We start from the raw sequence: 27,821 nt of genomic DNA, 5'->3' as shown, positions 1-27,821 counted from the left end.
CCGGCTTGGGATTCATCCAGCCCAGCCTTTCGCATGATGACGTTAATTGGTTTGGCTTAATAACATGCCGGTCAAGCATGTGTGTTTTCCTTATTTTTTTTAAAAAAACATACTTCACAATGTTTCTATCTTTGTCTTTCTTAAAACAATTGCAATATACGTTAAAACAGAAGAAAAGGAAATAGAAGAGTTGTGCAATTGATTGGGGTCAAAACAGTTGAAACGCCAGAGCTTTCGACATAAAAGATGTATGTTTCTCCTTTCGAGCAAAATATTTCCTTCATTGAGCTTTCATATTATTTTAGAGCTGCTTAGTTTTTTTCTGCATGTGCTTATTTACTTACCTATTTAACCAACTAACAAATTAAAATGGTTTTTTTCCATCCTTTTCATACGGGAGATATCCACCAGCCAGTTTGCGTTAAATAATACGCTGGGGTTGTTTTTATTCCCTCTAACCCATGGCTACTCAAGGGCAGCATATTCTCTCTCCACCCCCCACAACCCCCACAGACCATTCTCCAACCCAGACTTCATCAGGTCATTATAGCTGTTGCCATCAACTTTTGTTCCGTCATAACCCTCCAGCTGCCCATCTTTATTCCTTCATGAAATCCAAAGCAAGAGACATGCCAAGCACTGCATTTGGGGAAAGCAAATCTATCTGTAGTTGTGAGGAACAGTTGATTTTGTTGCCGCATCAGTGTCGCTTTAAAACTCAGAATGAATTCAGCCAAGGAAATGTGCCTGTTTTGAACAGAGCTTTTTCTCTCTCTCTCTTTCTGTCTCTGTCTCTCGTCTTGTATCTGGTATGGCAAGCAGAAATGTGCCGTATGAGCAGATTATTACCCTTTAGATTCTCTAGTGCTTCCGTGGGGCGGTTGTTTACATTTTGTACGTCATCGTCCTCCTTGCTCAGGCAATCTGCTTAACGTGTGGAGCTTCCTGGGTCTGAAATCTAGATTCTTAGTGCAGCATCCTTGACTCCCTCTCAGTGGGCCCAGATCCCCTACTTAAGTCTGCAGTCCTATACGCACTTACTGTGGAGTAAGCCTCATTGAACACAGTGGAATTCTAAGTAAGTACGCATAGGATTGCGCTGTTACAATTTGTTGTTGCTCCTGTTACATGCATGCCTGGAGACAGTCCTGATTAATTGCAGTCCTAATCAAGACGCTATCCATTTAACTCAGGCTCTAGATAATAATAATAATAATAATAATAATAATAATAATAATAATAATAATAATAATAATAATTTATTTATACCCCGCCCATCTGGCTGGGTTTCCCCAGCCACTCTGGGCGGCTTCCAAAAGAATATTAAAATACTATGATACATCAAACATTAAAAGCTTCCCTAAACAGGGCTGACTTCAGATGTTTTCTAAAAGTTTGGTAGTTGTTGTTCTCTCTGACATCTGGTGGGAGGGCATTCCACAGGGAGGGCGCCACTACCGAGAAGGCATTTGCCTCAGAATGAATGTAACCTTCATTTTTAAAAAGAGTAACTCCGAAATGGGCTGCGATAACACAAAAATCAAGGTATTCCTGTTGATTCCTCTGGGAGTAGGATTGCACCCATAAACTTCAACCCTGTGAGCTTAACTGGAAAGTGAGCAGGTCAGACAGACTTATGAGCAAACATGCCTACGATTCCTGACTGATCCTAAGCACACATTTTTGGAAGAAGGTTCAGCCAAAATAAGTGGGGTTGACTTCCAAGCCAATATGCTCAAGATGTGCACTAGACCCTATTTGAATGTGTAACTCAGTTTAATCATATATGTTGTTATTTCTCACAGGACAGAAGTTTGTTTGTTTAAATTAGGTTTCTTATAGCATTGTCCGTCTTTGATAGTTGCATATTTTCCATATTTTATTAAAATGCAAATCGAAATGGACATCCCAACCTCACTCCCTTCTTCCATTTTTTTTTTTAATGGTAAAGATCATTTTTTGTATTGGTAACTGCCCTGTGGACCGAACCTCTCAACCTTGACGTTTTTGTTTTAACTTTATATACCACTCGATTGTAATAAAACCTCTAAGTAGTTTGCAGGAAATATTAAAATTTTCAATGAAAACAGTTTTTATTTTTAAAAAATTAAGAAAAGGCAATCAAAACCAACAATTAAAAAGATAAAAAAATGCAGCAACATCTACATCCCATGTTTTAAGCAGGTACCAAAAAGAAAAAAGTGAAGGCACTTGCCTAGGTCAATTAACAGGGAGTTCCACAGTTGTAGGTGCTGCCACACTGAGAGATAAGTTTCTTGCAACTACGGAATGAATATTACATGGCACCTGCAACAGTCCCTGTTCTGCAAATCTTAAGTACAGTGGTACCTCGGGTTAAGAACTTAAGTCGTTCCGGAGGTCCGTTCTTAACCTGAAACTGTTCTTAACCTGAGGTGCCACTTTAGCTAATGGGGCCTACCGCTGCCGCCGGAGCAAAAATTTCTGTTCTCATCCTGGTGCAATATTCTTAACCCGAGGTACTATTTCTGGGTTAGCAGAATCTGTAACCTGAAGCATCTATAACCCAAAGCATCTGTAACCTGAGGTACCACTGTAGTCGAGTGGGCAGCTAGGGGATAAGGCGATCCTGCAAGTAAAGTGGACCCAAGGCCATTTTTGTACATAGGAGGGGAGCAGGCAGGGCTAAGAACTCAGAAGGTGAAGTCAGACAAATTAAGCGCGCAAAAGCAAATAACAGAGGGGACCGAGAGCAACGAGTTCTGTGTTCCCAGAGGCAAAATACATCTCCGATGTCGTTTGAGTGAGTGCTAGCACAGCAAAAGAGCTGCTGTTTCCCCCCGCCCTGCCATGTAAATTATAGATCACCTCCTTGGCAGTTTAGGAATTGCGGGTGGGGGCCAGAGAGAAGATGAGCAGGAAGTGTTCCCAGTCCTCTGGCTTCTGTCCCGCAGCCTCCAGTTGTTCAATGCCCAAACCCCCTTACAATTTGGGCTTGCGCAACCGTGTCCCAGAGCTCCTCCATAAATAGTCCTGCTCTCCCCCCACACCCAGCTAGAGAACAACCACAGGAAGCCAAGCTGCAGCCAGCGCAGCTTAACGGGCACTAATTGATCTACGCCAGCAGAGCTTGCCCGGAGAGCCTTCGCGGACGTTGTCGTCGCTGGTGGCGCTCCTTGTCAGGCGGCTCGGCTTCCTCCAGAGAGAGAGCAGGGAGATGGTGGTGTCTGTTTCCAAAAGACACATTTCGTTGCTACAGCAGCCCTAGCAACGGGTGGTGGGGTTTTTTGACTGCCTCAAAAGCCTTGTGCTTTGGAAGAAGACACATCGGCTGTTCTGCCTCCTTCTGTATCTCATTCAGCAACCAGAGACTCTATATCAGCTGCTGCTTGCAGTTATGGAGAGAAAAGCCCCCTTGGGACTGCTTGCTGTGACATTTTAAGCCAAGGATAAAGTTTTTGAAGAAAAGGATTTTATTATTTTTCTGATACTAGTGACCAATTAAAATTGAAGGGGGGCGGGGCTGAGCGGAGATCATTTGGATACTAAGCTGGAAAAGCACCCAAGACTGTTGTTTTGTGTTTATCTATAAAAGAGAAGAAGCATTCTTTATTATTATTTTTGCAAGAACTTGCCTCTGCGCCTGTTTTGCTTTTTCCTTCCCCCTCTCTTGCACTGAACATTGCAAAAAACAACTCTGTGAATTTGTTTCTTGTTCTGGGGGATTGTTGCAGAATTCAAGCATGAAGATCCAGGAGCACCCCAGCATCCCTGAAGCCAAATTACAGAGGAACCAAGATGCCGATGGCCAAGAGGAGAGCTTTGTATCCGAAGTGCCTCGACTGGACCTGACAGCCTTGTGCAGTGACAACAACAACTGGGAAGGTAGGCTTCCACGAGTGAGAGAACTCTCTTGGTGGTGTGGCTATATGTCTTGTCTTCCCCCTTTGGTGACTGACCTGCAACAACAGGAAAGGATGTGGGGACACATGGCTTGGAGAAGAAGAAAGTGAATGTCCTTGTCTTTTTAATTGCCCTTTTTACTTGCTTAATAACGAAGCAGCTGAAAGAATAATGCTCTAGTATTCCTAGCAGTGTCACCACTCAAAACCCAGAGCATCAGCATTATTTTGCTTATCTGGAGGGGATTTCCTTCTGCTTTTCCAAGTTCAGATAACAAAACCTGCTTACTTTCCCACTCCACTAGTCCTATGGAACTTACCTGAAATTCCTCTGTGTGTGTGTGTGTGTTTTTCCCTGCATGTAAAATTATGTTGTTGTTGATGATGATGATGATAACAACTAATAATAATAAGAAGAAGAAGAAGAAGAAGAAGAAGAAGAAGAAGAAGAAGAAGAAGTTGTACACCATCTTATACCCATAGATCTCAGGGCTGTTCACACCATAAAATTACAATATAAAAAAACTACAGTGTTTGGTAGGGTTTTCCCTTGCTTTCAATATCTTAAATTGATTGTGCTTCAAATGATCTGGTTGCTCTTTCTCAGCTTGACAGGACAGAGATGTTTTGCATCAGCCCTTTTAATGGTTTCCATATGTCTGGACACACACAGGCACACTTCCACTGGAATATCCACTGGGAGAGGAGCAAAGGTGGGAGGGGGGAAATCACTTTCGTTTGTTTACATTCATGAAAACTGCGGTTTTGAATGGGACATTTTTATCTTTCCAAGAAAGGGAAGCTAGGAGTGGCATTTTTCTTTTCTGTGAAATGGCTGTTTTTGTGTCCTCATTCCCAGAGTTTTCTAAAGCTGAAATTGCAAGGGAAATTTTCAGTACATAATGGTGCTGAAAGGCTAGTATTTGGTCTTGTTCTTTGAAATGCAGAGTTTGGGGTTTCTTGTGAATTTTGAACCTTCCTCTTACTATACATGTAATTAATGGTAGCTTATTACCAAGTTCTCATATTTGTAAGTTTGAGGGCAAGAGCAGATACCCTCTTGCCTCTACAAAAGTGAAGCAAACTATGATGGGAAATTGTCTTTTTTAGATAGACACCTTTTAGAGTTCATGTCAATTTATACATGCATGCCACTTATGTTATCAGTTCAGAATTTTAAAGTAGGGTTGATTAAGGCAGCTAAATGCAGATTTGCAGTACCAGCAGTTGTGGGTGTTGCTGACGGAAGACACCAGGTGACATGATTTTAGTTTTGCAAGCCGATAATTTCTTAGATGTGACCCCCTTGGGTCTAAAGTGCTGCTCATCTTTCATTACGTTTCCTGAATATTTGAATGAGCCATGCCCTGGAAAGGGACAGTTGCTTTTCATCTTTTCAAAGGTGACCTGGGTGAGAGTTCCTCTGTCAGCCCCCTGTGGATTCAGCTGTCGGTGGTTGAACCAAAGTATTTCCTTCCCTGCTTTGAAGTCTAGATATTAAATACCAATAGGGCTGTGACTGGGAGAGAGAGGCAAGAGGGCAGTCGAGTCTTACCTTGAGATTCTCACGCAGAAGTTCCTCTCTATGACAGGGACATTTTAAAAGCGAAAGCTGTAAGCAACGCTTATTTCCACAAGGGTGCTTCTGTGTCACCCACCCTCCTGCGTGATAACATGGGAAAATATGAGGGTTATGTAAGGGCTAAAAGAGGTGGTGTCAGCTGCAATCTCATCTTACTGTTTTGTAGCCCCAAAACAAGGGCTGTGAAATGGTGCTTCTGCCACCCATTTGGTAAACAAAGAAACCCAGGAGCATTTCACTTAGTCCCACATTGTCCCCTTTACCGTACCATAATTTGTGGCACAGAGTGTGCCCTTTCCTGCAAGACAGCTGTTGAGGTGGGCCGAGGGAGTTGTGGCGTCCATGTTATACGAGCACCCTCACTCGCCACATGCCATTTTAATGTACGCTTGTGGAGATTTTCCTTAGAGTTCATATCTGGAAATGTTATCCCTGTTTGCAACTCATCACATTTCGGAAGATCTTCGAAAAAGTCCCCGTCCCCCCCAGTTAGGGTTCACTGAGCTGAAATTGGCCTTGAAGCAAAAGACTCCTTCAGCATAACCCAGGATTGCTTGAAAAAGTTTATTGGGTGTGTGTGGAACCATATCAAGAAGCTAACATGCAGTTATAAGTGTAGCAGGTGTCACTGATTCTTTATCACTGCACCTGTGTGATTTTATACATAGCGATGGTGGTTTTATTTGCAGGGATGTATTTCAGGAGGACACTAATAAAGGAGTAAAACACTTTGTAAGAATCTGGAAAAACAAAGGACAGTGGTTGGCTCCTCAGTACATTCTCAAACTTTGCAATGCAAAGGATAACTTCTAACACATTTTAATGGATAAGCCTGTTTCTTAGAGGCTTCTCTCTGCATTCTGACACTAATCGCTTACAATAATTCAGTGAACTCCGTTAAACTCACCGGGACATATGCTTTGAGTAATGTCCATAGGATTGTTCCGCACGTGTAACTTGTGATAGTTCACTGGAACTGTTTCTACTGAGCTCAGCACTCGGGAGCACACTATATTTCATGGCAGGAGATTCACAGATTCAGCTGAGATAAATGCTATGGGGAAATGCCAAGCAAAGCACCACCATTTTGGGCTGGCCTTGCTAGCCAAGCCAAAAATTGTGTTGACTAGGTTCTGCAGTTGGGGGTGATTGGCTGGCATCCACCTATGCTGACTTTAAAAAATAATAATGTAGGAATATTAAACTCAACCACATTCTCACACCAACGAGCCAAAGTACGTAAGGCCACTTACACTGAGCTTCCCTTGTGGCGCAGTTTGCCACTCGCGTTTTTATTGGAGAAAGTCTTCACCCAGTAAGAACCAATAAGTGGTACTTTTGAATCCATACATAGTTGCACTTCATCTGCCCCTTACAGTAATATTGTCCAATATATTTGACTACTACAAACACAAATATATTTACAGAGGGGGGCAGGGAGGAGAGCTATTTATTCCTACAGTCCTTCCCCCTCCCTCCCAAAAAACAATAATTTCAACTGACCAGCTCCCAGTTCCCTCTCCTTTTTAGCATGGTGCTTTTCTGTTTCCTTCAGGGCCACAATCTCACAACTATTACTCCACGCTCCTCTTGGCTACCCATCACCAGGCACCCCACCACACTTGGCGATGGCTCTCATGACCCTTAATCCCACACTAGACAACCCATGCTCATTGCTACATTTCTGTTGGAACCCTTTTTGCTCACCCCAAAACCCATTAGTCCTCTTGGCCTTGCTTACTGGGACAACTTCATATTGTAGCTTGAGCATTTGCAGGTAATAGTCTTCTTCTTCAAATGTAACTAGGGAAGAACTACTTTTGATGTTCCCAACCACTCAAGGATCACATAGGGCATGGGATAATGTCACAGTGCTCTGTAGTCAATCCTACTTGTCTGTGAGGCGACACCACTGAATGGAAGTTCAAACAAAGAAGGAAACATTTTCAAAAGGCTTGAGATGGCCTTGCCTGATTGTAGCAGTTTGGCACCGCTTCAGATATTTTGGGAAACGAGCTAGTAGTTATTGAATTAAGTGCTGACAGTGACTAATTTTTCTGTCCTTTTTGTGGTTTTGCCCTATATAGTTGCTTGTAATTTACACCATGTACAATTTGTACTGTTTTGAGACTAGAATTTTTGTGACACTGATGGTATCTGTATAGTAGTTTTTACAACACGTATACAGTTAATCCTTAAATATGTTGAATATGTTAGCTGTTTAGAATAGACTAAATATTTAAGATAGCTAAGTCCTAAAGGAGGGTATGGTCTTGTTGTTGTTGTTTGGTTTTCCTTTGTGGGTGTGAAATAAGTAAATGTTTCCAGTCTTGAAATTAACCATACTGTTGAGTTTAGAGAGGGTGGCATGCTATATTGCCTCGGATGCTTTTAACGCCTTCTGTGCTGCTATCATTTGTCACTACGGTGGTATTAAGAGAGTTCGCACTTTCATAGGCACCTACACAGTTGCAGGCAAGCCTGTAGAACTGATGGCAGGATCATGTGATAAAGCTTCCATCTAACTTTCGGAACAACCAGTTTTTACAGCTTTATGGTGCGAAATCCCTGTTGTTTTCTTCCAGTTGCTTGGTTTCTGTAAGTGCACCCCAGGTGGTGAAACAGAAAGAAGCATATAACTGCTTGGAAGCATGTGGTTAATTTTCAGTGGAGCAAATTCAGTAGTTATTTCTTATCTTTAGTCTTTGCTGGCATATTTGTAAGAACTAGGTACTAAGTATGTAGAAATGACCTTGCTGTTGACAACAGTGGCCAACCAGATGTCTCTGGGAAGCAGAGCTTGTTCATGAAGACAACCTTTCCCTGTTATCTTTACCCCCGGCATCGGCCACAGGACTACTGCTGTAAACATGGAGGCTGTATTTATAACTAGCCATTAATAGACTTTCCCTTGCCAAAATTTGTCCTAGCGTTCTTTCCAGCCATAAGCTACTTCCCACTGCCTACATCTGTTGGAAATTCCACAAGCCTTCTACAACATATTTTTTCAAAAATGGTTCATCCAGGCCAAATTCCTCTCTGCTTATGTTGTCAACTTTTGCCATATGACCCTCCCATTCCCTCCCTTCTTTGCTTAAAGAATAGCAACTCGAAAACTGGGAAGAAACGTTTGCAGTTGGCGTGCTAGGACAGAGTGAAGGATAGATAATATGGGATTTCCCAAATGGCAACAGTATCCCCGTTAGATAATCTTTTGACTTGGAGCAATTTATGAGGAGATTTTGGGCAGTGGGTATTTTCAGGAGTCATTTCGCTGCCTAAGGCAAAGGACAAAATGGCGCCCCCTCATTCCATGTACAAAAATTCAATTGGACTGCCAGTTGGATTTTACCTCAACACTGATGGTGGGGCAGCATCCTCCACTGTACTCGAGGGCAGCAGGCCAACTTAGGGGGCACAGAGGGGGCACAGACAAGAGCAGAGATGGGAGAGGGGCTTAATTGTAGGGCTAGTCCTGCCAGTTTATCTGTTCATCAGCATCAAATGATAAAGCTTTCCCATTATGCTTGGGGCTGAAGGTGAAGATTGGAAGCATGAATGTTCTTCTATTTATTTATTTTTTGTGTGGAGGAGGGGTGAAGCATATCTCACTGCATGTTGAAAAGTGGTTCACCTGAAAGAAGACTAGGCCTAATCCTTCTCCTTGATATTTCAGTTTTCTCATACAGGGAGGCCTTTTCTGGGGGGAAGTGTTCAAACATGCTTCAGCAGTGTGGATCAGGAGTATCGACCCCTTGCTTATGCTGAATGTATAAGCTGAACATTGATGCAGGAAAGTTGGCAGTGAATGACTGTGGGGTGGGGTGATTTAGCTGGACACAACAAAAGAGTTCCAAGTTGCTAAAGCCAAAGACCTGGTGACTGACTAGTACAAGATCAGAACTAAGCACTTTAGAATCAGGAAAAGCATTATTTTTAAAGCTCAATAAGACTTTTTGTAGCTGTTCCACTTTTTCCTAAAAGTTGTACCGCTTGGGGGGCAGTTGCTGTGTTTTGACTCCAGAGTTCCCTTTCAGAATTACAAGTTCAAAGCCACAAATCTTAAACCACCTAATCCCGAGAAGCTAAGTAGGAGCATGCAAACCAGCTTAGTAAACTATCCAAATACAGAATATTAAGAGTCCTCGTGGGATCTGGTGAGACTAGTCACAAGACAAAGCATTATTTTTCAGTGTGTTCCAATACACTTGATCATCCTGGTTTCCTGTCTTGATTTATTCCCTTTCTCAATCTCTCACACAAAACATATACTTAAAACTGGCCAATGAAGGCCAGCTACCAGATAAGAGCTGATTTGTACTTTGTGGTGCTAGTCTGAGATGTGAAAATGGGGTTGGTTGAATCTGAATTATAGCCTATTCATTGTTTCACAGAAGGATAGTGGCAAATGCCTGTTGCCTGATCATTCAAAATAACAGAAGCTTGGCTGCAAATGCAAGGTAGCATAAGGTTTGATGATGTCACAAAGGAAAAGAGGAAGGCTTCAGCAGAGCATGCTGGGAAGGCACGAGTGGCCAACCTTGGTCAGGTAGACGGTCTCCATCTTTGGGAATACAGGAGGACTGACATTGGACCTGAAATTTGTTCTTAACAGAAATATGTTTGGGGACCCTTGCTATATTACTGTAATCTTCCAACAGCTGTTATATAGAGGTGTCTTTACTGAGGTTTGCCAGGCATGGAATGCTTGGACTCTCCAAGATCCTATGTCCCTTCCAAGTTTTGATTCCTGGGTTTCTTTTCTGTAGTTTCCATAGATGGAACCTGATGCCTCAAATGTGCAAAAGCTCTGTAGCACCGCTGAGCTATGGCCTGGGTCCCTGTATCAGTTGAGAAAGCAAGGGATGGTCACTTCAATGCTGAATTAAAACATGATAAAAACATGCAGATGCAACAGTCATCACCCCTTTCAATCTGTAGTTACCACTTTAGTAATAGCTTCTTCTAGTTGGATAACAGTACAGGAAATCTCAAAATAGATGCCAGAGCAAATTGCCCAGCCCTGTTGCTGAACATCATGAAATGCATCAGGCTGTTGTAGTTTTTGGTGGGATTGTGTATGGAAGGTTATTATGGCTTCATGGTCGTCTTAGGGGAATTTGTTTTTATGCAGTATGAGCCAATTCAAGAGGCACCAGCTAATATGACATGTAGAGTTAAGGTATCTGAAGATACCTCTCTGGATCTCAGGGCATGTGCTGTTGCATGTGCAACGTAAATTAGCTGTGTGCATGTTGAAAATATTGATACATCCCAGTCGTAAGTGGAGCAGCAATCCGTTCATCTTCCCAGAGACTGACTGAAACAAACCTGACCGTAGAACAGCCTTCCCCAACTTGGTTCTCCCCATGTATTTTGGACTACAAGGTCCATCATCCTTGGTCATGGGCCTGTCTAAAACATCTTGATGGCACCAGGCTGGGGGAAGTTGCTGTAAAATGAAAACCTCTGCTAGTACTAACCTTACACTCTAAATAATGAGGGAAGGCCCCTTTCCTTGATTGGCCACAACCAAAATAAGGTTAGGCACATTCTAGCCTTGTTTGTATATTCTTCACCACCCTCCCTTTAAAATGTGCGTTATTGTTTCATGTTTCATCCTTTCTCCTTAATGGCAATTTCCTGGCTCTGATTTCTTCTTCACACCAGTGTGTTGCCAGTTCTAGCGAGGTTCAAGGACCAACAGAAATGGCATGATAATTAGCATTGCTCTAGGGCAGCCTCTTCAGTCTCCAGAGGTTGATGGGTCTACAACTCCCATCATCCCTGACTACTGGTGGAGCTGACTGGGGATGGTGGGAGTTGTGATCTTAGCAACCTCTGAGGAACCCAGAGATTGAGGAGCATTTGTCTAGGGGAACTGGGAAACAATCCTTATTGACCATGCTAGAAAATCACACCTATTCAACTAAAAAAAGAGTCAATAATCCATCGTTGCTCCCTTCCAATTGATTTCCAGAGCCCGTCCCTGCCTTCTCCTCCTGGCAACGTGATGGCTTAGATTCCAACGAAGCTCGCCTCTCTCCTCAGGCTGGCCGCCTCATTCGCCAGCTGCTGGATGAAGACAGCGACCCAATGCTATCCCCTCGTTTCTATGCCTACGGGCAAAGTCAGCTGTACCTGGATGACACAGAAGTACCTCCTTCTCCTCCCAACTCACATTCATTCATGAGGTAGGTGGGTTAGTGGTCACTCCAAAAAGACCCCAGAACAGGCCAGAATAAGTACCTCTGCTTTTAGCAGAAAACATAGGTGCAGTGGAATGAGGAAGGTGGCTTTCCCTCTCCCCGGAGAATCCTGGGAACCGTAATTTGCTAAGAGTGGTGGGAATGTTATCTCTGTGAGGGGTGGACTACTGTTCCCAGAATCCTTTGGGGGAAGCTATGTTCTTTTGAAAGCATGGTGTGGTTCTCTTCAGGTGAGGCATCTCACTCTTGTTTTCTCATTTCCTTTTCCAATTGATGCTCAGCGTTTCGTGTCTTCTGAACATGCTTGGTCCTCATTGGGCTGCTTTTAGTGTTGGTTGCCTTCTTGGTTTTGCTTTAAAATATTTTTCCTATTACTACCAACTTCAGGATTTTCCTGAGAACGTCAGTACCTGCCTCTTGTAGACCCTGTTTTGATTTCATTTCTGTCAGCACTCAACACCTGAGTTTGCTATTGTTGACTTGAGACTGCAGTGGGGCAGGGAGCATCTTTTAAGGTCTTGACTTTTGCCTGGAGAGATTCTGCCAGTCAGAATATGCAAGTTCTGGGCTAGATGGACAAATAATCTGACCTGATATTATTAGGCAAGTTTCCTTTGCTCCTGTATAAGGATCTTACTGGCTTCTTGGGGAATCTGGAGTTCTCTGTATCGTATAGAGCTTTCTTTCCTGTTAACACCAATTAATTCAGTCATTTCCTCGCCTTCATCACAGGAGAAGAAGTTCTTCTTTGGGGTCTTACGAAGATGACCGAGAAGATCTGACACCAGCGCAGCTGACCCGCAGGATTCAAGGACTGAAGAAAAAGATCAGGAGGTTCGAAGACAAATTTGAAGAGGAGAGGAAATACAGAGTAAGCTGTTCACTGTCAGTTGTCCTGAGGGATTGTATTGCTAAGCGGCAATTTTTTTCTGTGGGTAGCACAGCAAAGGGAATGATGTGACAGCCTTTTAAGACCTTTCATTCCTAGGCTGCAGTCCTGTGCCCACTTAAGTTGGGAGCAAGTCCCATTGAACTCAGGTGAAATCACAAACTTCTGAGTAAACATGCACAGGGTCAAGCCATTCCATTCACTCTTTTCAGCTGGCTAAGGAATGCTACAAATTTGCATGTTTGGGTTTTTCGAGGTTGCATTTCTCTGTGATGGTGTCTGTTGCCCTCCTACCTGGGACATTTTGAAGAGCCTTTGACATTTGCAGAGAGAAGATTTGCTTTTTTAGAAGCAAGTCCAATAACAAAGCATACGCTGTTATTTCCTTTAGAATATTACCTATGCCAAGCAGCACTCATAGAGTAAGTAAGGTGCCAGGAAAATGCAGAGAAGCTACCCAAGTCTTTTGTGCAACCACCAGCCCCAACTTCTGTGACGCATGCAAAGTGGTTCCTGGTAACCAGAAGGTCCTTAGCTGTTATCCAGCTTTCATCACAGCAAATAAGCTCTTGAATACACCCTTGCTTTCAATATCTGTCAATCTCCAGTCATTAAAAAAGCATCCCCATCTGTTTGTCCTCCCCCTTATAGCCATCACACAGTGACAAAGCAGCAAACCTGGAGGTGCTGAAGTGGACAAATGACCTTGCAAAGTTTCGGAAGCAGCTGAAAGGTGAGATATCCTAGCCCGTGAACTTCAAACTCAACATAATTGTCCTGCAGTGGTTCCATCTGGTGCCTATTCTGAAAATACAACACTCTCGTTTTATTCATTTCTTCCTCTTCCAAAACTAGAGTCAAAGCTGAAGATGTCAGAGGAAGACCTGGCTCCTGTGATGCGTCAACGTAGCAATACACTCCCCAAAAGTTTTGGCTCCCAGCTAGAAAAGGAGGAAGAGAAGAAGCAGGATGTGTCTGATAAATTGGCTAAGCCAGCAGTGGAGGCAACCCTGGACACCATCCAGAAGAAGCTCCAAGAGAAAAGGACCGAGGCAAACCGCCCCGAAGACATTAAGGTACACATACCCTAGATGTGTGTACTGGGCGTGCTCCCCAGCCAGCACGTGATTGGCCTTTTGTCTGAAGGGGGCTGCCTTGCTTAAGGTGAGGATTGGCAGCCCCAAAATAACATGCTGGCTTTTTAGATGTTTTCTCTTCCGTTTGCTGTTATGCATTGCTTATCATTCATTTGGTTATTATTGTAGTTTCCTGAACAATGGTTTGTATGAGGTGCGGCAAATAAAATGAAATAAATGGTATTGTGAATCAGGATCTTGTGCTCTGTATAGCTCCTTTTTGAGGGACTAGGAACGGGATGGGGAAATATTAGGGATAAATTTGTAGGAACTGCAGTAATGCGATTGTTTCCCTTCCGACCTTCCCTTGCTTGCTTGCTTTTTATACAGGATATGACCAGAGATCAGATAGCAGCAGAGAAGGTGGCTCTCCAAAAAGCCCTCTTGTATTATGAGAGCATCCATGGAAGACCAGTAAGTACATCAGCATCCGTGTAAAATGTGTTCCGTATTGGTTCACTACAATCCACGAAATGGGAAATTGTAGGAAAGTTTGCCAGTTTCTCGAACCTGTGCAAAAGTGCAGCGACCAATGATTTGGCTCTGTAGTATGGAGGGAAGGCTTTCCCCTGCATACTTCACAGCAACATTTTGTCACTACTTATGGTCCTTTGTTCAGGGAAACAGATAATTAGTCAAAATGTCCTCACAGTTTTTAATGTGACTGGTAGTGATGTTGTTTCTAAGAAGTCCGTCCCCACCCCACCCTCTTTCTGGAGTTGTTATTTTCTCTTAGGAAAAAGTTCTGATTTCTTAAAACTTTGTGTTGTTGTTGTTTGTTGTTTATTAAATTTGTATATCATCGCGGGTGGCGCTGTGGGTTAAACCACAGAGCCTAGGACTTGCCGATCAGAAGGTCAGCGGTTCGAATCCCCGTGACGGGGTGAGCTCCCGTTGCTCGGTCCCTGCTCCTGCCAACCTAGCAGTTCAAAAGCACATCAAAGTGCAAGTAGATAAATAGGTACCGCTCCAGTGGGAAGGTAAACGGCGTTTCCGGTTCGCCATAAGCAGCTTGGTCATGCTGGCCACATGACCCGGAAGCTGTCTGCGGACAAACGCCAGCTCCCTCGGCCAATAAAGCGAGATGAGCGCCGCAACCCCAGAGTCGGTCACGACTGGACCTAATGGTCAGGGGTCCCTTTACCTTTACCTTTTATACCACCCTTCATCCATAGATCTCAGGGCAGTTCACATCATAAAAAAATACAATCTAAAAACACAAAATACATTTCCTCCAGTGTTGACCCTTACAAAACTATGTTGATGATTCAATAAGTAATGAAAACATTTTGGAGGCATGGAGAGAGCCATCATACAGCTTATTTATGGCCAACAGCTGAGTGTTGTTTCCCCCCATTTGCTGTTCTGATAACGTTTTCTTCTTGTCTGTTTTTTTGTTATTGTTATTCTTGAAATGTGTGCTACTCAGGCCATTGTTTAAGCATTGCAATTGCCTAGTTTTTATTTTTCCTTCTTGGAAGCAGTGTTTCATGGCCCCACCTAACAACAGGGTTATTACTGTCATTATAGATTTCAAAGGAGGGTTACAGGGGCAATGCGAAGAAAACAGTTTCCAATAAGTAATTTAACTTGTCTGCCTCCTCTGAAAAGCCGGACACTGGGGGGTCTAAATCCATGCAGAAGTTAAATCTGATGCAGTAATATAAATGCAAAGAAATACACTAAATTACTTCCAGAAGCCCTCTTTTCATGACATCTCACAGCTTATTATGCTTCTCTCTTTGCAACATTTATCTTGTGGTTGACAAAGCTGCTTGTTTTGCTAAAGTTGCTGATAAAAACAGCAGAAAATGGGCAAAGGCTTTTTAGATAACATGGAGGCAAGAACAGACCTTCGACTTAGACCAGGCATCCCCAACCTTCGGCCCTCCAGATGTTTTGGACTACAATTCCCATCATCCCTGACCACTGGTCCTGTGAGCTAGGGATCATGGGAGTTGTAGGCCAAGACATCTGGAGGACCGCAGATTGGGGATGCCTGACTTAGACCATTGAAAGGAGCTAGGCATTATTGGTTTTAGAATAAGAAAAAGCCCTGCTGATCAGACAACCAGATGCTTACAGGAAGCTCCCAAACAGAACAGGAGTGCAGTGTCTCCAGCAACTGGTATTCAGAGGCATATTGCCAAGTTGGCAATAAAAATGAAGCCTAATTTAGAACTGCAGAAACGGAACTATAGATCTGGGCAGGGCAATCTGCCAAGCGGGTTGAAGGTTGGAGAACTGATGACAGAGAACCCAAGTTTTCACCAGGCTTCTTGGTGGATGGGAGAGAGGGGTTGGCCTCCGTTTTAGTTTCAGCACCTGCTGAGGAAGCGATAGTCCTGTTTTCTCGCAGAAGGTTTGGCAGAGGGCAGTGAAATAGTTGGCACAATAGTCACAGTCTGTTGCTTCCTGCAAACTCCGTCACCACGCCTCTCAAGCAGCCAACTGTGCCTTCGTCATTTCAGGTAACGAAACACGAGCGGCAGATGATGAAGCCCCTGTATGACAGATACCGCTTAGTCAAGCAGATCCTCTCGAGAGCCAACAGCATCCCTATCATCGTGAGTATAAACCTTTTCTGCATGGATAGCTTGAGTTGACCTTGTCTCATTGCTGGCAGCGAGAGAGGGAGAATCCTATCTTTGTGTACCGCACTGGACATAATGTCTCAGTTGCAGCCATTTTTCCCTGTATGGTAAACAGCTAGGTGAGCATGTGCATAGGAAGAGTAAAGAGGGCCAGCCCTAGCATTAAGTAAACTGAGTTAAATGCTTCAGGTGGTGGACCCAGAGAGGCAGATTTGGGAGTCCCCCTCCATGCCTGGCCACTTGCTTCCACTGGCCTGCTGTGCCTTTTCTGGCCATTCAGCAAGAAGAAAAAGAGTTTGGATTTGATATCCCGCTTTTCACTTTCCTTTAAGGAGTCTCAAAACGGCTAACAATCTCCTTTCCCTTCCTTCCCCACAACAAACACTCTGTGAGGTGAGTGGGGCTGAGAGACTTCAGAGAAGTGTGACTGGCCCAAGGTCACCCAGCAGCTGCATGTGGAGGAGCGGGGAATCAAACCCAGTTCACCAGATTACGAGTCCACTGCTCTTAACCACTACACCACACTGGCTCCCTCTGCCCTTACCTCATTCCGGATGGCGCAGCTTTGAAGAGGCTAAAAACAGTGCCGAGAATTAAGGGGCAATTTTTGAAATTGCTGTAGGTTTAAACTCCACCCCCACCCCCCGGCCGATCCCCCATTTTGGGCACCAGTTAAGAGTTGCAGCAGTTCCACAGCCAGAACGCTTCACTCTGATGAAGGACCTTGGGCCGTCCTAGACGGAGGAAGGAGGTGGAAAGCCATGCCAACACTGCTGGCACTAAAACAGCAGCAAAACAACAAGAAGAAAGTGGGGGGGGGGGAGAGACCATTCAGGCAGCACAGTCTCTTGTGCCAGCCTTGGGAGTAAAGTACTTCTGCATGGGGAGAGCTGTTGCTGCTGAATCAGTCTCAGAGGCCTTGGGGAGAAGGCCCTCAAGATGGAGGCAGCGTTTCACAAAAAGATCTTAACGCTACTAGCATTGTACCTGTGGTCCATGTGAATGCTACCATCTGCACTAAACCCCTCTCTGGTGTGGGTTTCTTGCGCCATGCCAGTGAGTAGTAAGACAGGGAGCAGTTCAAGCTCTTCTCAGTATGCAGACACCTGAGATTTGGGTATGCTGAATGAGCATGACCCCTGGGGTCAAAAATCTCAGCCCCCAATATCAATGTAATTCCTTGTCCATAAAAAAGCAGGTAATTCACCCCACATATTCACCACCTCGATTTTCCATCAGCACTGTATACTTAAGACTTCTGGCAGTTCACAAGGGAGACTGGGCCAGGGACTTGGCTTACGTTTTCCTTTGAGGGAACCAGCATCCCTGCCCAGTTGGCCGTCCTTGAGACTCCTTTGGCTGAAGGGAGGGAGCAATTAGACATCCTGTTTCTTCTGACCCGTGGAGGAGAAAGTACAACAGACAGCTACAGTTTCCTCCACAAACACAGTTGTGCTAGCAGAGGAAGACAGAAAGATCCCACTTGAATAGAGGTTGGGGCATCTCTCTTTCTCCCCCCACCCCCCAGTTCAAAGACACATATTTTAATTTTGCATTACAATCTGTACAGACTTCCAGAGAGTCAATCACTTTGGCACTTTAAAAAAAAATACCATAGTACAAAAGGTAGATTGCAAATTGACTTTTCAGCTGATACAAAATTCCACATCAAAAAAAGAGAGAAATGGAACCCAAAATTCTATGATTAGGGGAAGAGAATTGATGCCTCAGGGACATTCTGGGGAATAGCATTTTTTCTGGGTTGCAGCATTGACTTGAATCCTAAGATAACTTAAGGAAATTCACAGACGAGAAGTTTCCCATTGCCTCCTTCCCACTGGCCTGTTCCTCCCAAAAAGCCTCTCTAAGAGAGTCGGGTCATGTGGGATGGGAATGGGGCAGCAATAGGAAACTTGTTTTTTGTAAACTTCCTTAAGTTAGCATGCCTCTGACCCAAGCTTTGATTTTTTTAAAATTTTATTTTTTTGAAAGAGGAAGTTGGCACAGTTTGAGATTATTTGTTCCATGTTTTGTCAAGCGGGGGGTGGGCAGTAGTTGTAGGAGGGGGAGCTGCCACGTTCTCCTGACTGCAGGACCTAATTGTTGAGGAACACATTTGCCTTTGTGACCATGAGGACTAGCCAGACACCTGATTTCAGAGCAAGAAAAAGGGAGAAAATGTGCCAGTTTCCACATGGGGTTACTGCATCTCTTGAGTGCACTGTGAGTGCTGCTTACCAGGCCTTCTGGCCATTCAGCCAGTGCAAACAAGAGATACGTTCCTCTTACTTTCTGCCTCTTTATTTTCATGAATGAGAGTTTATCTAGTTTGCTGCTGCCCCACCGCCCAAACCTTTGCCTTGGCAGGGGAATAAAAGTTTTCTATTCAGATGAATGGATGGGATGCCATTTGGGTTATTGGGTGTTGTCACATTTACCCTGATAAGCACGTGCTTCTTCTGGGCCCAGGACACCACCCGGCAAAAGATTTCTCTTCTGCAGGTCCCCTTGAAAGCAAGAGGAATTGCACAAATGCAGTCTTCAGTCCCATTAATTTCAGCAAGCACTTAAGCAAGGGAAAGCTCTCTGAGGGGTTGTTTTGATTCCATATGCATGGAGTCAATGTCATATTTCATATGATCTATGACAAGCATCTGAGTAGCCACTCCTCTGCAGTCTGGATCTCCATCTCGCTCACAACCATACAGTTCCATTTGAGCATGTTTGAATAAGGCAGCCCCTGATTGTGCATCAGAACTGCCTCTTGCACCAGAGCCTTTTTGTTGAGGCTCATTTGCTTAGCCTTGGGAGTACACTGCAGCCATCTTTCTGCATCTAAGTGCATAATGGGTAAGGCAGCCACTAGACAGTGTTTCCATATTGCGTGGAAGGATGATGACAATAATAATAATGGTTGTTGTTTGATTCGACCCTGACACTTCTTAATTGAATGCATTCTTGGGGAGACTTTTAAAGGTTTTAATCTGGAAATGAATGAGGAATGGGAATTAGGAGAGATGATGGAGGAAGGGGTCATTATGTAACCTGCTTGTTAACGCCTGTCACAGGGTTCCCCCTCCAGCAAGCGGAGAAGCCCTTTGCTGCAGCCAATTATCGAGGGTGAAACTGCTTCCTTCTTCAAGGAGATAAAGGTGAAAAAACCTCCCACTGCTAACTCATTTGCTTAGCCTGCATCACTTCCCTTCTCCCACAATGAAAGTGATAGACACCCCTCCTCCCTCCCTCCCTCCCTCCCTCCCTCCCTCCCTCCCTTTCTTTCTTTCTTTCTCTCTCTCTCTCTCTCTCTCTCTCTCTCTCTCTCTCCATAATTGTTGGTTCTTCTGTCATGTCTCCAGGAAACAAAATCAGTAGCTGCTTTTGTCTAGCTTCCTTTGTCCACGTTCTGCCTGCCTCTGTTACAACTGACCCTTCAGTGCCTCCTCCTTCCTCCTCTTTTGCCTCCCTTTTGATTTGCAAAATGCACAATTTATTCCTTGCACCCTTGGTGCCTTCTCCTTCCTAAGATGCTGTTTCTGCAATTATTACTTCTTACCTTTCTTTGGCTCGTATGCTGGGCCTTGGCCCAGATCTACAGCCGCGGCAGAATAAGGTGGTAGAGTTCTGAGGGGGCAAGAATAGACCGTACCACTTCAGACTGCAGGTTGAGGGATCTCTCTCCTGAATGTCTCCACTTCTGCAAGCTTTCTACTCCAGAGAGGGTGGCTTCCTTTTTGCTTAGGAAAATATTTTTGAAAATGTGATTGCCTCCCCTGCCACACACACATCCTGTAGTCTGGACTGATACAGGCCATTCTGCCACCACATTTTGCCCAAATCTGCCCTAGATTGGGCTTGAGCAAACTGAAGACTTCTCTTCCATGCTTCCTACTTACTGGAATTGTGTCTCCTCATGTGACACCCCCATGATGTAATAATAATAATAAATTATTATTTATACCCTGCCCATCTGCCACTCTGGGCTGCTCCCAACAAAATATTAAAATACAGTAACGCATCAAACATTAAAAGCTTTCCTAAATGTTCTCAGTAATGGTTTCATACCTTTGTAACGGAGAGCAGCCTCCCCCCAGCTTGCACTGATGGGAGCTGTGGTCCAAATAACCAGCATTTGTATACTCTTTAGAGGCAGAGCCTGATCTTACTGGCACAAATCCTAAGCGCTTAATGTGGGCTGGAGGAATCCTTCAGGAACGCACTAAAGGCGTTTGTCTGCATCGTCTCTTCCAGGACCAACAGCCCCTACCCCTACTTTTTCAGTTCCCAGATATGAAATATTTGAAGATTGAACATGAATGTTTAATACCAGGTTCCATTGACTCAAAGCATGGGCAGCTACCCGCCCTCCTAAACCAAGTAAATCAATAAAAAGATTTAACTTACTGAGGTTCTGCCCCTTCAACATAAAGCCTGCTCCACTAACATAAACCCATGGCTCGGAGTGATGGCGGCTTTTTTGGTTCTGCCAAATCCCAGTTGGCAAAGCCCCCTTTGCACTTTCCTTGGATGAGAGCAAAGCCCTTGGCAGCATTTGCTCTGGGAGCGCTGCAATTAGAGGAGAATCTGAGCTCTCCCACCAGCCCTTGGAGCCGGCTCACAGTGGCAGCCTCCGCCGCTGGCTTCAAGCGTTCAAGTCACTCAAGATGAAGCGATAACCTGTCCAAAGTTAGAAATGTGAACTTCCACAGCAAACCACCCCCCCAAAAAAAAAATAGTTAAGCTGTTCAACTTAACAAGGCAGAATAACCAGGCGTTCTGTTTCCTTGCTGCAACGCAGGGATATGAATGGATTTTGAAGGGCGGGCCAACTCTACCACAACGCAACCCAGCAACTCCTGAGGTTCTTCCCATTCTCCATCCCTTGACCATGTGTGGGGAGAGAGGCCCCACTCACACCTCACTCCAGGGGCAGAACTTGAAGGAAGTTTGTGAATTGTGCTAGGAGAACCTCTAAGTCAGACATAGGCACACACTCCGGCCCTCCAGATGTTTGGAACTACAATTCCCACCATCCCTAGCTAACAGGACTAGTGGCCAGGGATGATGGGAGTCCAGCAATACTTGGGAAGGTCACCAGTTCCCCAACCCTGCTCTAAACCAAGGGGGGAAAGTTAACGTCCTTTTGGTTCCCTTCTTCTCCTGCATTTAACTTGCCCTGACATCATTCTAGGAGCTTGTGGAGACTTCTTTAACAAGCTGAGGCTTCCATTACTTAAGCTTTGCCTGCCTTAGAATATACAGAAGTCTTGGAAGTGGTCTCCATGCAGCAGCCATTATCCATCAGCTGCGTATTAACGCTTGCAAGGGGCCTTGGGCTTGATCCGGCAGGGATCTTCTCGCAATCTGGTGCTACAGACCGCTTCTTTGTGTGTTTGGAATGTGACCGCGTTGCTTCAGGGAATGCGGCATGTAAAGGTAGTGCAGGCAATGGTAATCATTGGCTCCGAAATGTCTCTGCAGGAGGACGACGACGGTTCTGAAGAAGACAGCAACACGAAACCAGATTTCACAGTCACCATAAAGCCAGACTTCAACGTGAGAAGTTTCTTGGACCATCTAGAAGATGATGGTGACGGCTTTGTTTCTCCGGTGGATGATAGGATCTCTTCAAAAAGCAGCCAAGATATGGGGCTGTCAAATCTTCATGCTGCCTCCATGTATGTCAGGTTTCTGGCTGTCATTTTCATGTTCTGCGTACTGTGTGTTTGGGCTAAGGTGGTAACTAACATTAGGAAAGGGATCTATAATATATAATTGTTACTTATACTTTCTTAGCAGTGGGAGCTGAACTGTGATAATCAACATCTGTCCCGTGGCGGTTATCACTTTAAGGTTGTTTTGCTTTGTTTAGCTTTCTGCAGTATTTTTGTGTCTCCGTTTGGGTGTCCGCTTTTGTTTTGATTTTCTTTATTCTTAAATTACATAGGCCAGAACTTGTAGAACAGCTCCAGGAAGTCAGGGAGGAGAAGAAGAGAATCAGGAAAAAACTGAGAGATTTTGAGGATAATTTCTTCCGGCAAAACGGAAGGTAACTTTATTTCTCTTTCTTATCCCCAATCCTTCACTTTGCCACATCAGAACCTTTGTTTTATTTACCAACATATTCAGCATTTACTTATCCTTTACAATGCAAGGCACTTTGCTTGCATCTTTACAACAGAGGTGGGCAACCCATGACCTTCTAGATGTTGCTGGTTTAACTTCCCATCTTCCCTGGCCATTGGCCATGCCAGCCTTGACTGATGAGAGTTTGAATCCAGCATCATCTGCAGGGCCACAGGTTCTCTGTCCCCAATTTATAATAGTGGTATTTATTTTATTCATGTGGTACCCCCAGGGAATCTCTATTGACAAAACTGCCTTGGAAGCCAGAGGCACAAGCTGCCTCATTCAGAATTTACTTCCTGATATGGGTTGAGACAGCAGCATTCCTTTCTAGACTGCTGAGCATAAGCGGAAACCGAGAACATCATTGGTGGGACCGCCAACCCCACCTTCTCATGTTCACCCTTTGAAGACTCTTATCCTTCACACATGTCACAAGACTATCTAAACATATGTGCAGATTTAATGTAAGTGTGCAAGTTTTGTTTCTGAAAGAATGTGTGTGAATCTGAGAATTATTTCCAGAGGCAACGTGAAGTTTCTATTCCGGCCCTGGAATGAAAACAAGCTCTGCCATTCCATTTTCATGTCACGACAGGCATTGTGGTCCACAAGAGCCCACAGTGAAGTCTAGAAATTTTCTTTTTAAAGATAGTAGCCAAGCTTCTCTGTTTTCCTACAGGGAACCTGCACCATTCATGTAAGGAATATGTCCCGTCCACTTTCTTTCCTTCCTGTAGAAAGTTGGTTGGTTGGTTGGTTGGTTGGTTTAATATGTATGCCACCCTTCATCTGTAGATCTCAGGGTTGTTCACAACATAAAAATACAATATAAAAAACCAAAATGCATGATTAAAACAAAGGGAGGTGGGGCCACAAGCCTATAACCCCTCTCCCCCCAGTAAATCAGTCCCTCCGATTACAACTTTGGCCTGTTGCTTTCCCTCTACCTTTTACTCATCCTGGTATTAGCTTTCCTTTCGTTCATCACCTCACCCTGGCATTTTCCGTACATGTTAACTTTTGAGTTTAGCGGATGGATGCTTGTCTGAAGCATTTCCACCCCACCAATCTGGATTGGCAAGGCACACCTTTTTTTTCTTTTTGTGGCACCTCAATTTGTGTCAGGATTTCGGTACCTCATTCAGCACATAGTTAAACCAGCACATAGTTAAACCAAGCCAACTTGGGATGGCTTTAAAAGAGAACCAGGCAAATTCATGTAGGCCAAGGCTATCAGCGGCTCCTTAACCGCAATGGCTATTTTCTGCCTCCGCTGCCAGAGGTGTTATGCCTCTGAATTCCAGGTGCTGGGAATTGCAGGGTGCTGTTGTGCTCACATCCTGCTCACAGGCTCCCCGTGGACACCTGTTCAGTGCCCATGAGAGCAGGATCCTGGATGGGCCCATTGTCTGAAGGAGAAACGTCTTCTGAAAAAGCCTTCCCTTCTGCTTTCTTGCAGGAACGTCCAGAAAGAGGACCGCACTCCTATGGCGGAAGAATACAACGAATACAAGCAGGTTAAGGCCAAGCTGAGGCTGCTGGAGGTCCTCATCAGCAAGAGAGACATTGGCTCCAAGATCATGTAACGAAGGCGCGCTTGACCTTGCCGGTAGAGTTAAGAAGTTGGCCGAGCCAAAGGAAGGATTGCTTGAAGAACTCAGTGAGGCCCTTGCACTGCGAGGGCCTTCTTAGCAGCAATCCCGGGGCTGTGTCTGACAAGGAGGAGGCCCCTGCATCTTTGCTTCAGACTTGGGGGGCCTCTCCTGCCTCCAAGCTGGTTCACCCAAGCCAGCAGGAGGGGGCTGAGGTGGGTGATCCACTCAAAAGACTCGCCACCCATCCCACAAGGAAGGGTCCTTCTGCTTTGATCAGCCTGCAACTTGTGAAACGCTTAGACTAACGAGAGCCTGATTTTATGCCTTCTCCTGCGTGTCAACGAGAGAGAGGTGAACTAGTTTGAGTTATCATGAATCGCCAAATGATTGTCTGTAATTGTCAGACCAATAAAGCACCCAGGTCTGTTCTAATGCGGAGGAGCTTGCATCCTGGGTTGATTCTGTGGCTTCGAAAGAAGAGGTGACACCTCCTCCTCTGGATCTCGCGCTCAAATGCAACCTCAGATTGTTGGGGCTGCGGCTTTTCTTTTCTTGTTAAGGTCGCCCTCAGTTGAATGTTTCGAATTGGTGGGAAAGCACTGTGTCCCACCCTTGGCCTTTTTTTAGTGAGTGGAGAGAGACATTTTCTTCTTCTCCTGCTTCCCCTCCCCGTCCCAAAAACAATATTTCACACTGGCGCTTCTCTTCGAAAAGACACAGAGAAGAAGAAGAGCTGAGAAAAATGGGAAACTTGGTAAAATCTGGTTTAGCAAGTTAGAGGGAGCCCTCAGAGTTGAGGCACAGATTGCAGCTCTAATCTCTCCCATGCGGAGGTGTTTGAATCTTGGCTGTGGATTCGAAACTGTGTCCTGAAAATCCTTGGGACCTTAATAGAGATTCCTCAATATGAAGGTCTGTAGCAGGCAGACAGGCACGCTACCCTGAAAGAATCGTGTCCCATATTCATTTTCTCCTGCAGTGGTGGTGTCACTCTATAATGCACTATTGGTTCATGTGGAGTCATGGTGAGATGCACCAAGTTTTTGCATTGGTTCATTGCAGTTGTGCAGAGGTTTCTCAGCAGACAAATTGGATGCAGAAGGGTTTCCCAGGGTTAGAAAGTGTGGGAAACCTCTGAGCAGCCTTTCCTTGCTGCTGCTTTTTAAGGACAGTGTCGGCTTACGCCAAGGAGCCCTTAAAACTGTTTGTTCCCCCCGCCCTCCTGAAATCTTAATGGGATCCAATGATAATGAGGCGGCAACATTTTTTGTTGATGTTTGTAGCCGCACCTTGTTGAACGCAACTGTCTTGTTGCTGTACTTTCAAATAGCTTGTGTTAAAAATCATAGGTACAATGATGCACTTTAGAGAGACAGAGGAGAGTTTTATATTTTTTAAGAAAATCGAAAACCAATCGTAAGAAAGCGTAACCAAAACAGTACTTTAAAGAAAGAACAAATCTTTTGTCTACCTGACTTGTGTGTGTGTGTGTGTGTGTGTGTTTTATGCTGTTCTTTTAGTAAGGAAAAACAATGTCTAAAACTCAGCTTTAAGATTCGTCTAGAGAAGCAAGCAGCTAACAGGAATCAGCAGAAACCTTTCTAAGCACCAGCCCTGGAGCCCTTTTTTTTCTTTAATGAGCACTTGATATAACGAACAATGTCTGATCAGAGTTCATAGAAATGCTTCCTCTGCTCTGTTGAATTAAAAACCTGGTGACAAGCATACTAAAGCCCTATTAAATAAATGCCCCTCTGAAGTGAATAGCAATTACTAAGATTATCATAATCAAAACTGATGCAAGCATAAATGTGGTTCCAGAGAAAACTGAGCAACTTAACTCTGTGAACCTTATGAGAGTGGAGGGGTTTAGACTCATTTTTAAAGAGTCACCCATTTATGCCATGTGGAAAACTGTTTTTGAAATTGAGGGACATCTCCCAAACATGGTTCCAGTTACAGATAGGTAGCTGTGTTGGTCTGCCATAGTCAAAATAAAAAATTCCTTCCAGTAGCACCTTAAAGACCAACTAAGTTAGTTCTTGGTATGAGCTTTCGTGTGTATCTGAAGAAGTGTGCATGCACACGAAAGCTCATACCAAGAACTAACTTAGTTGGTCTTTAAGGTGCTACTGGAAGGAATTTTTTATTTTATCTCCCAAACAGTTTGTACTACTATGGTTTGTGCAGCTGGGCAGAGGCTCCAAAGCAGCCAAAAATTGCATTAAGCCAAGAGTGAACTGCTTTCATGAGACCTAAGCAGCTGTTCAAACATGACTTTTCTTACCGAAATTGCTGCTTGCTAGATTTTTAAAAACAAAAAAATAAGTGTGATGTGTCTGTGTTAAGATCTTTTAGGGGGGGGGGGGACGACCGACTGACATAGTACAAATGAATGAGAGTGAAGCAAGGCGCATGTTTATATATTACAAAATGCTAATATAAATGAGGTCGAGATGTTTATTTTAAAAGCAAAATGAGAATGACACGTTAAATGAATCACTTAACAAATATAAATGCCTATAATTTTTTTATATATAAAAAAAGAAGGAAAACTTGTAATTTGTTCATGGGTTTACACTTGAACAGTCGAATTGTTTAGCTTTTTTATACATTGAAATAAATGTGGAGCAATGAACACATCTTCTCCTAATCATTTTGTTAGGTAGGCTTCCAGGTTTGTGTATGTTATATATGTGCATCTATTCGTGGCCCCGAATTGCTTTTCCCCCGTCACCAAAATGAAAGCACTCGTGGACTCGAGAGAGCAAAAACTGTGTGGGTTAGTGGTTTCTTCTCATCCCGACTCGCTGGCACAAGATGGAAATTCAGGCCTTGCCTTGAGGAGGCGCCCTGGGGTCAGCTCAGCTAGTGGTTTGAGAGCAAGAACTTGCCACAGATTCCTGAAGCTCTCACACTCCCTCCCGCCATCTCCTTGCCTTTAGAAGAGAACCAGATGCTTAAATGAAACAGGATCCTCCCCGACAATGGAAGAATAAACCTTTTCCAAAGAGGTTCCCAGGGAGGAACTTTTAATCAAATCTGCCTGTGGTGAGAGGAGCAGGTAGAAATGGTGGAGGCCTGATCCTGATCTTTCCTTGGGACTAGCCATTAGAGGCTGTGGGGGTAGAAGAAATACCAGGATCTCAGCAGTGAGCGGACAGAGCTTTCCTACTCCTAGTACAGGAATTCCTGGATCACTTTCTTTGCAGCTGTCCATCAAGCCTTCGGGTACTTCCAGCCTAGCAATTTATCCTGTATGTGGGGTTTTGCTGGGGGAAATTTGCAGCATGCAAACGGCTTTTGCCATTCAGTTTGTCTGTGGATACAGTGGAAGGGAAGGAAGAGGGGGTGAAACTGCCGGTTGTGTTACTGCGATCAATGCAGAAGGGTACCGAGGGAATCTTAATTCAGGGTTGGCTCTCGTGAGGACTTCGCCATACAATAGGGGATTATTTAGATGCTGTTTTAATCTCCATTAGCATCACTTTTAAGCAACCTTTTCCCACTCTTACCATTTTAATTCCTTCTGTAGTTGGCTGTGTATTATTTCACTTGAAGAGAGCAGATTCAAACAGGCAGGCAGGTGTGTACTCCAGTCCTCCACACACCTGTGCCTCCTCAAAATGAATGAACCCGAGTGACCACGTTTGAATGGAGAACCTGCACACAGAGCATCATCTCCCTGCCTTCTTTCTGAGGCTTAAGCTTTCAGAGTTTCCCCCATATGAATGCACAGGTGCCCTCTCCAAATTACATCCCAAGTTTCTTGGAGGGACAGCTAAACTGGTATAAAATTGTTGTAGTCT

General features: G+C 44.3%; 1 protein-coding gene and 1 long non-coding RNA gene across 6 annotated transcripts in view; one reads left to right on the top strand and one right to left on the bottom strand.

The window, feature by feature from the left end:
* Positions 1-24,450, top strand: part of FAM13A (family with sequence similarity 13 member A) — a 158,204-nt gene extending 133,754 nt beyond the window's left edge. For all 4 annotated transcript variants that reach the window (XM_082236349.1, XM_082236348.1, XM_082236350.1 and 1 more), the window contains 11 exons: positions 3,714-3,864; positions 11,444-11,657; positions 12,405-12,543; positions 13,213-13,294; positions 13,417-13,637; positions 14,028-14,111; positions 16,169-16,264; positions 19,360-19,443; positions 21,770-21,966; positions 22,236-22,337; positions 23,877-24,450. In XM_082236349.1, coding sequence (XP_082092475.1) covers positions 3,714-3,864; positions 11,444-11,657; positions 12,405-12,543; positions 13,213-13,294; positions 13,417-13,637; positions 14,028-14,111; positions 16,169-16,264; positions 19,360-19,443; positions 21,770-21,966; positions 22,236-22,337; positions 23,877-24,003 — 1,497 coding nt within the window. In that variant the 3' untranslated portion in view covers positions 24,004-24,450. The remainder of the gene's footprint in view (positions 1-3,713; positions 3,865-11,443; positions 11,658-12,404; positions 12,544-13,212; positions 13,295-13,416; positions 13,638-14,027; positions 14,112-16,168; positions 16,265-19,359; positions 19,444-21,769; positions 21,967-22,235; positions 22,338-23,876) is intronic.
* Positions 5,950-10,001, bottom strand: LOC309540153. 2 transcript variants are annotated; one of them, XR_014223074.1, is made up of 2 exons: positions 9,098-10,001; positions 5,950-8,059 (listed from the first exon to the last, which is right to left on the bottom strand). It is a non-coding gene; the product is annotated as an uncharacterized lncRNA (long non-coding RNA). The 2 variants fall into 2 exon arrangements; XR_014223075.1 differs by having other exon boundaries at positions 5,950-7,885.
* Positions 24,451-27,821: the final 3,371 nt, after the last annotated feature.

This window comes from Podarcis vaucheri (genome assembly GCF_965113315.1).
Source record: "Podarcis vaucheri genome assembly, chromosome: 9".
Lineage (NCBI taxonomy): Eukaryota > Metazoa > Chordata > Lepidosauria > Squamata > Lacertidae > Podarcis > Podarcis vaucheri.
Note: the sequence above shows the minus strand (reverse complement) of the source record. Positions and strands in the feature narration are given on the sequence as shown.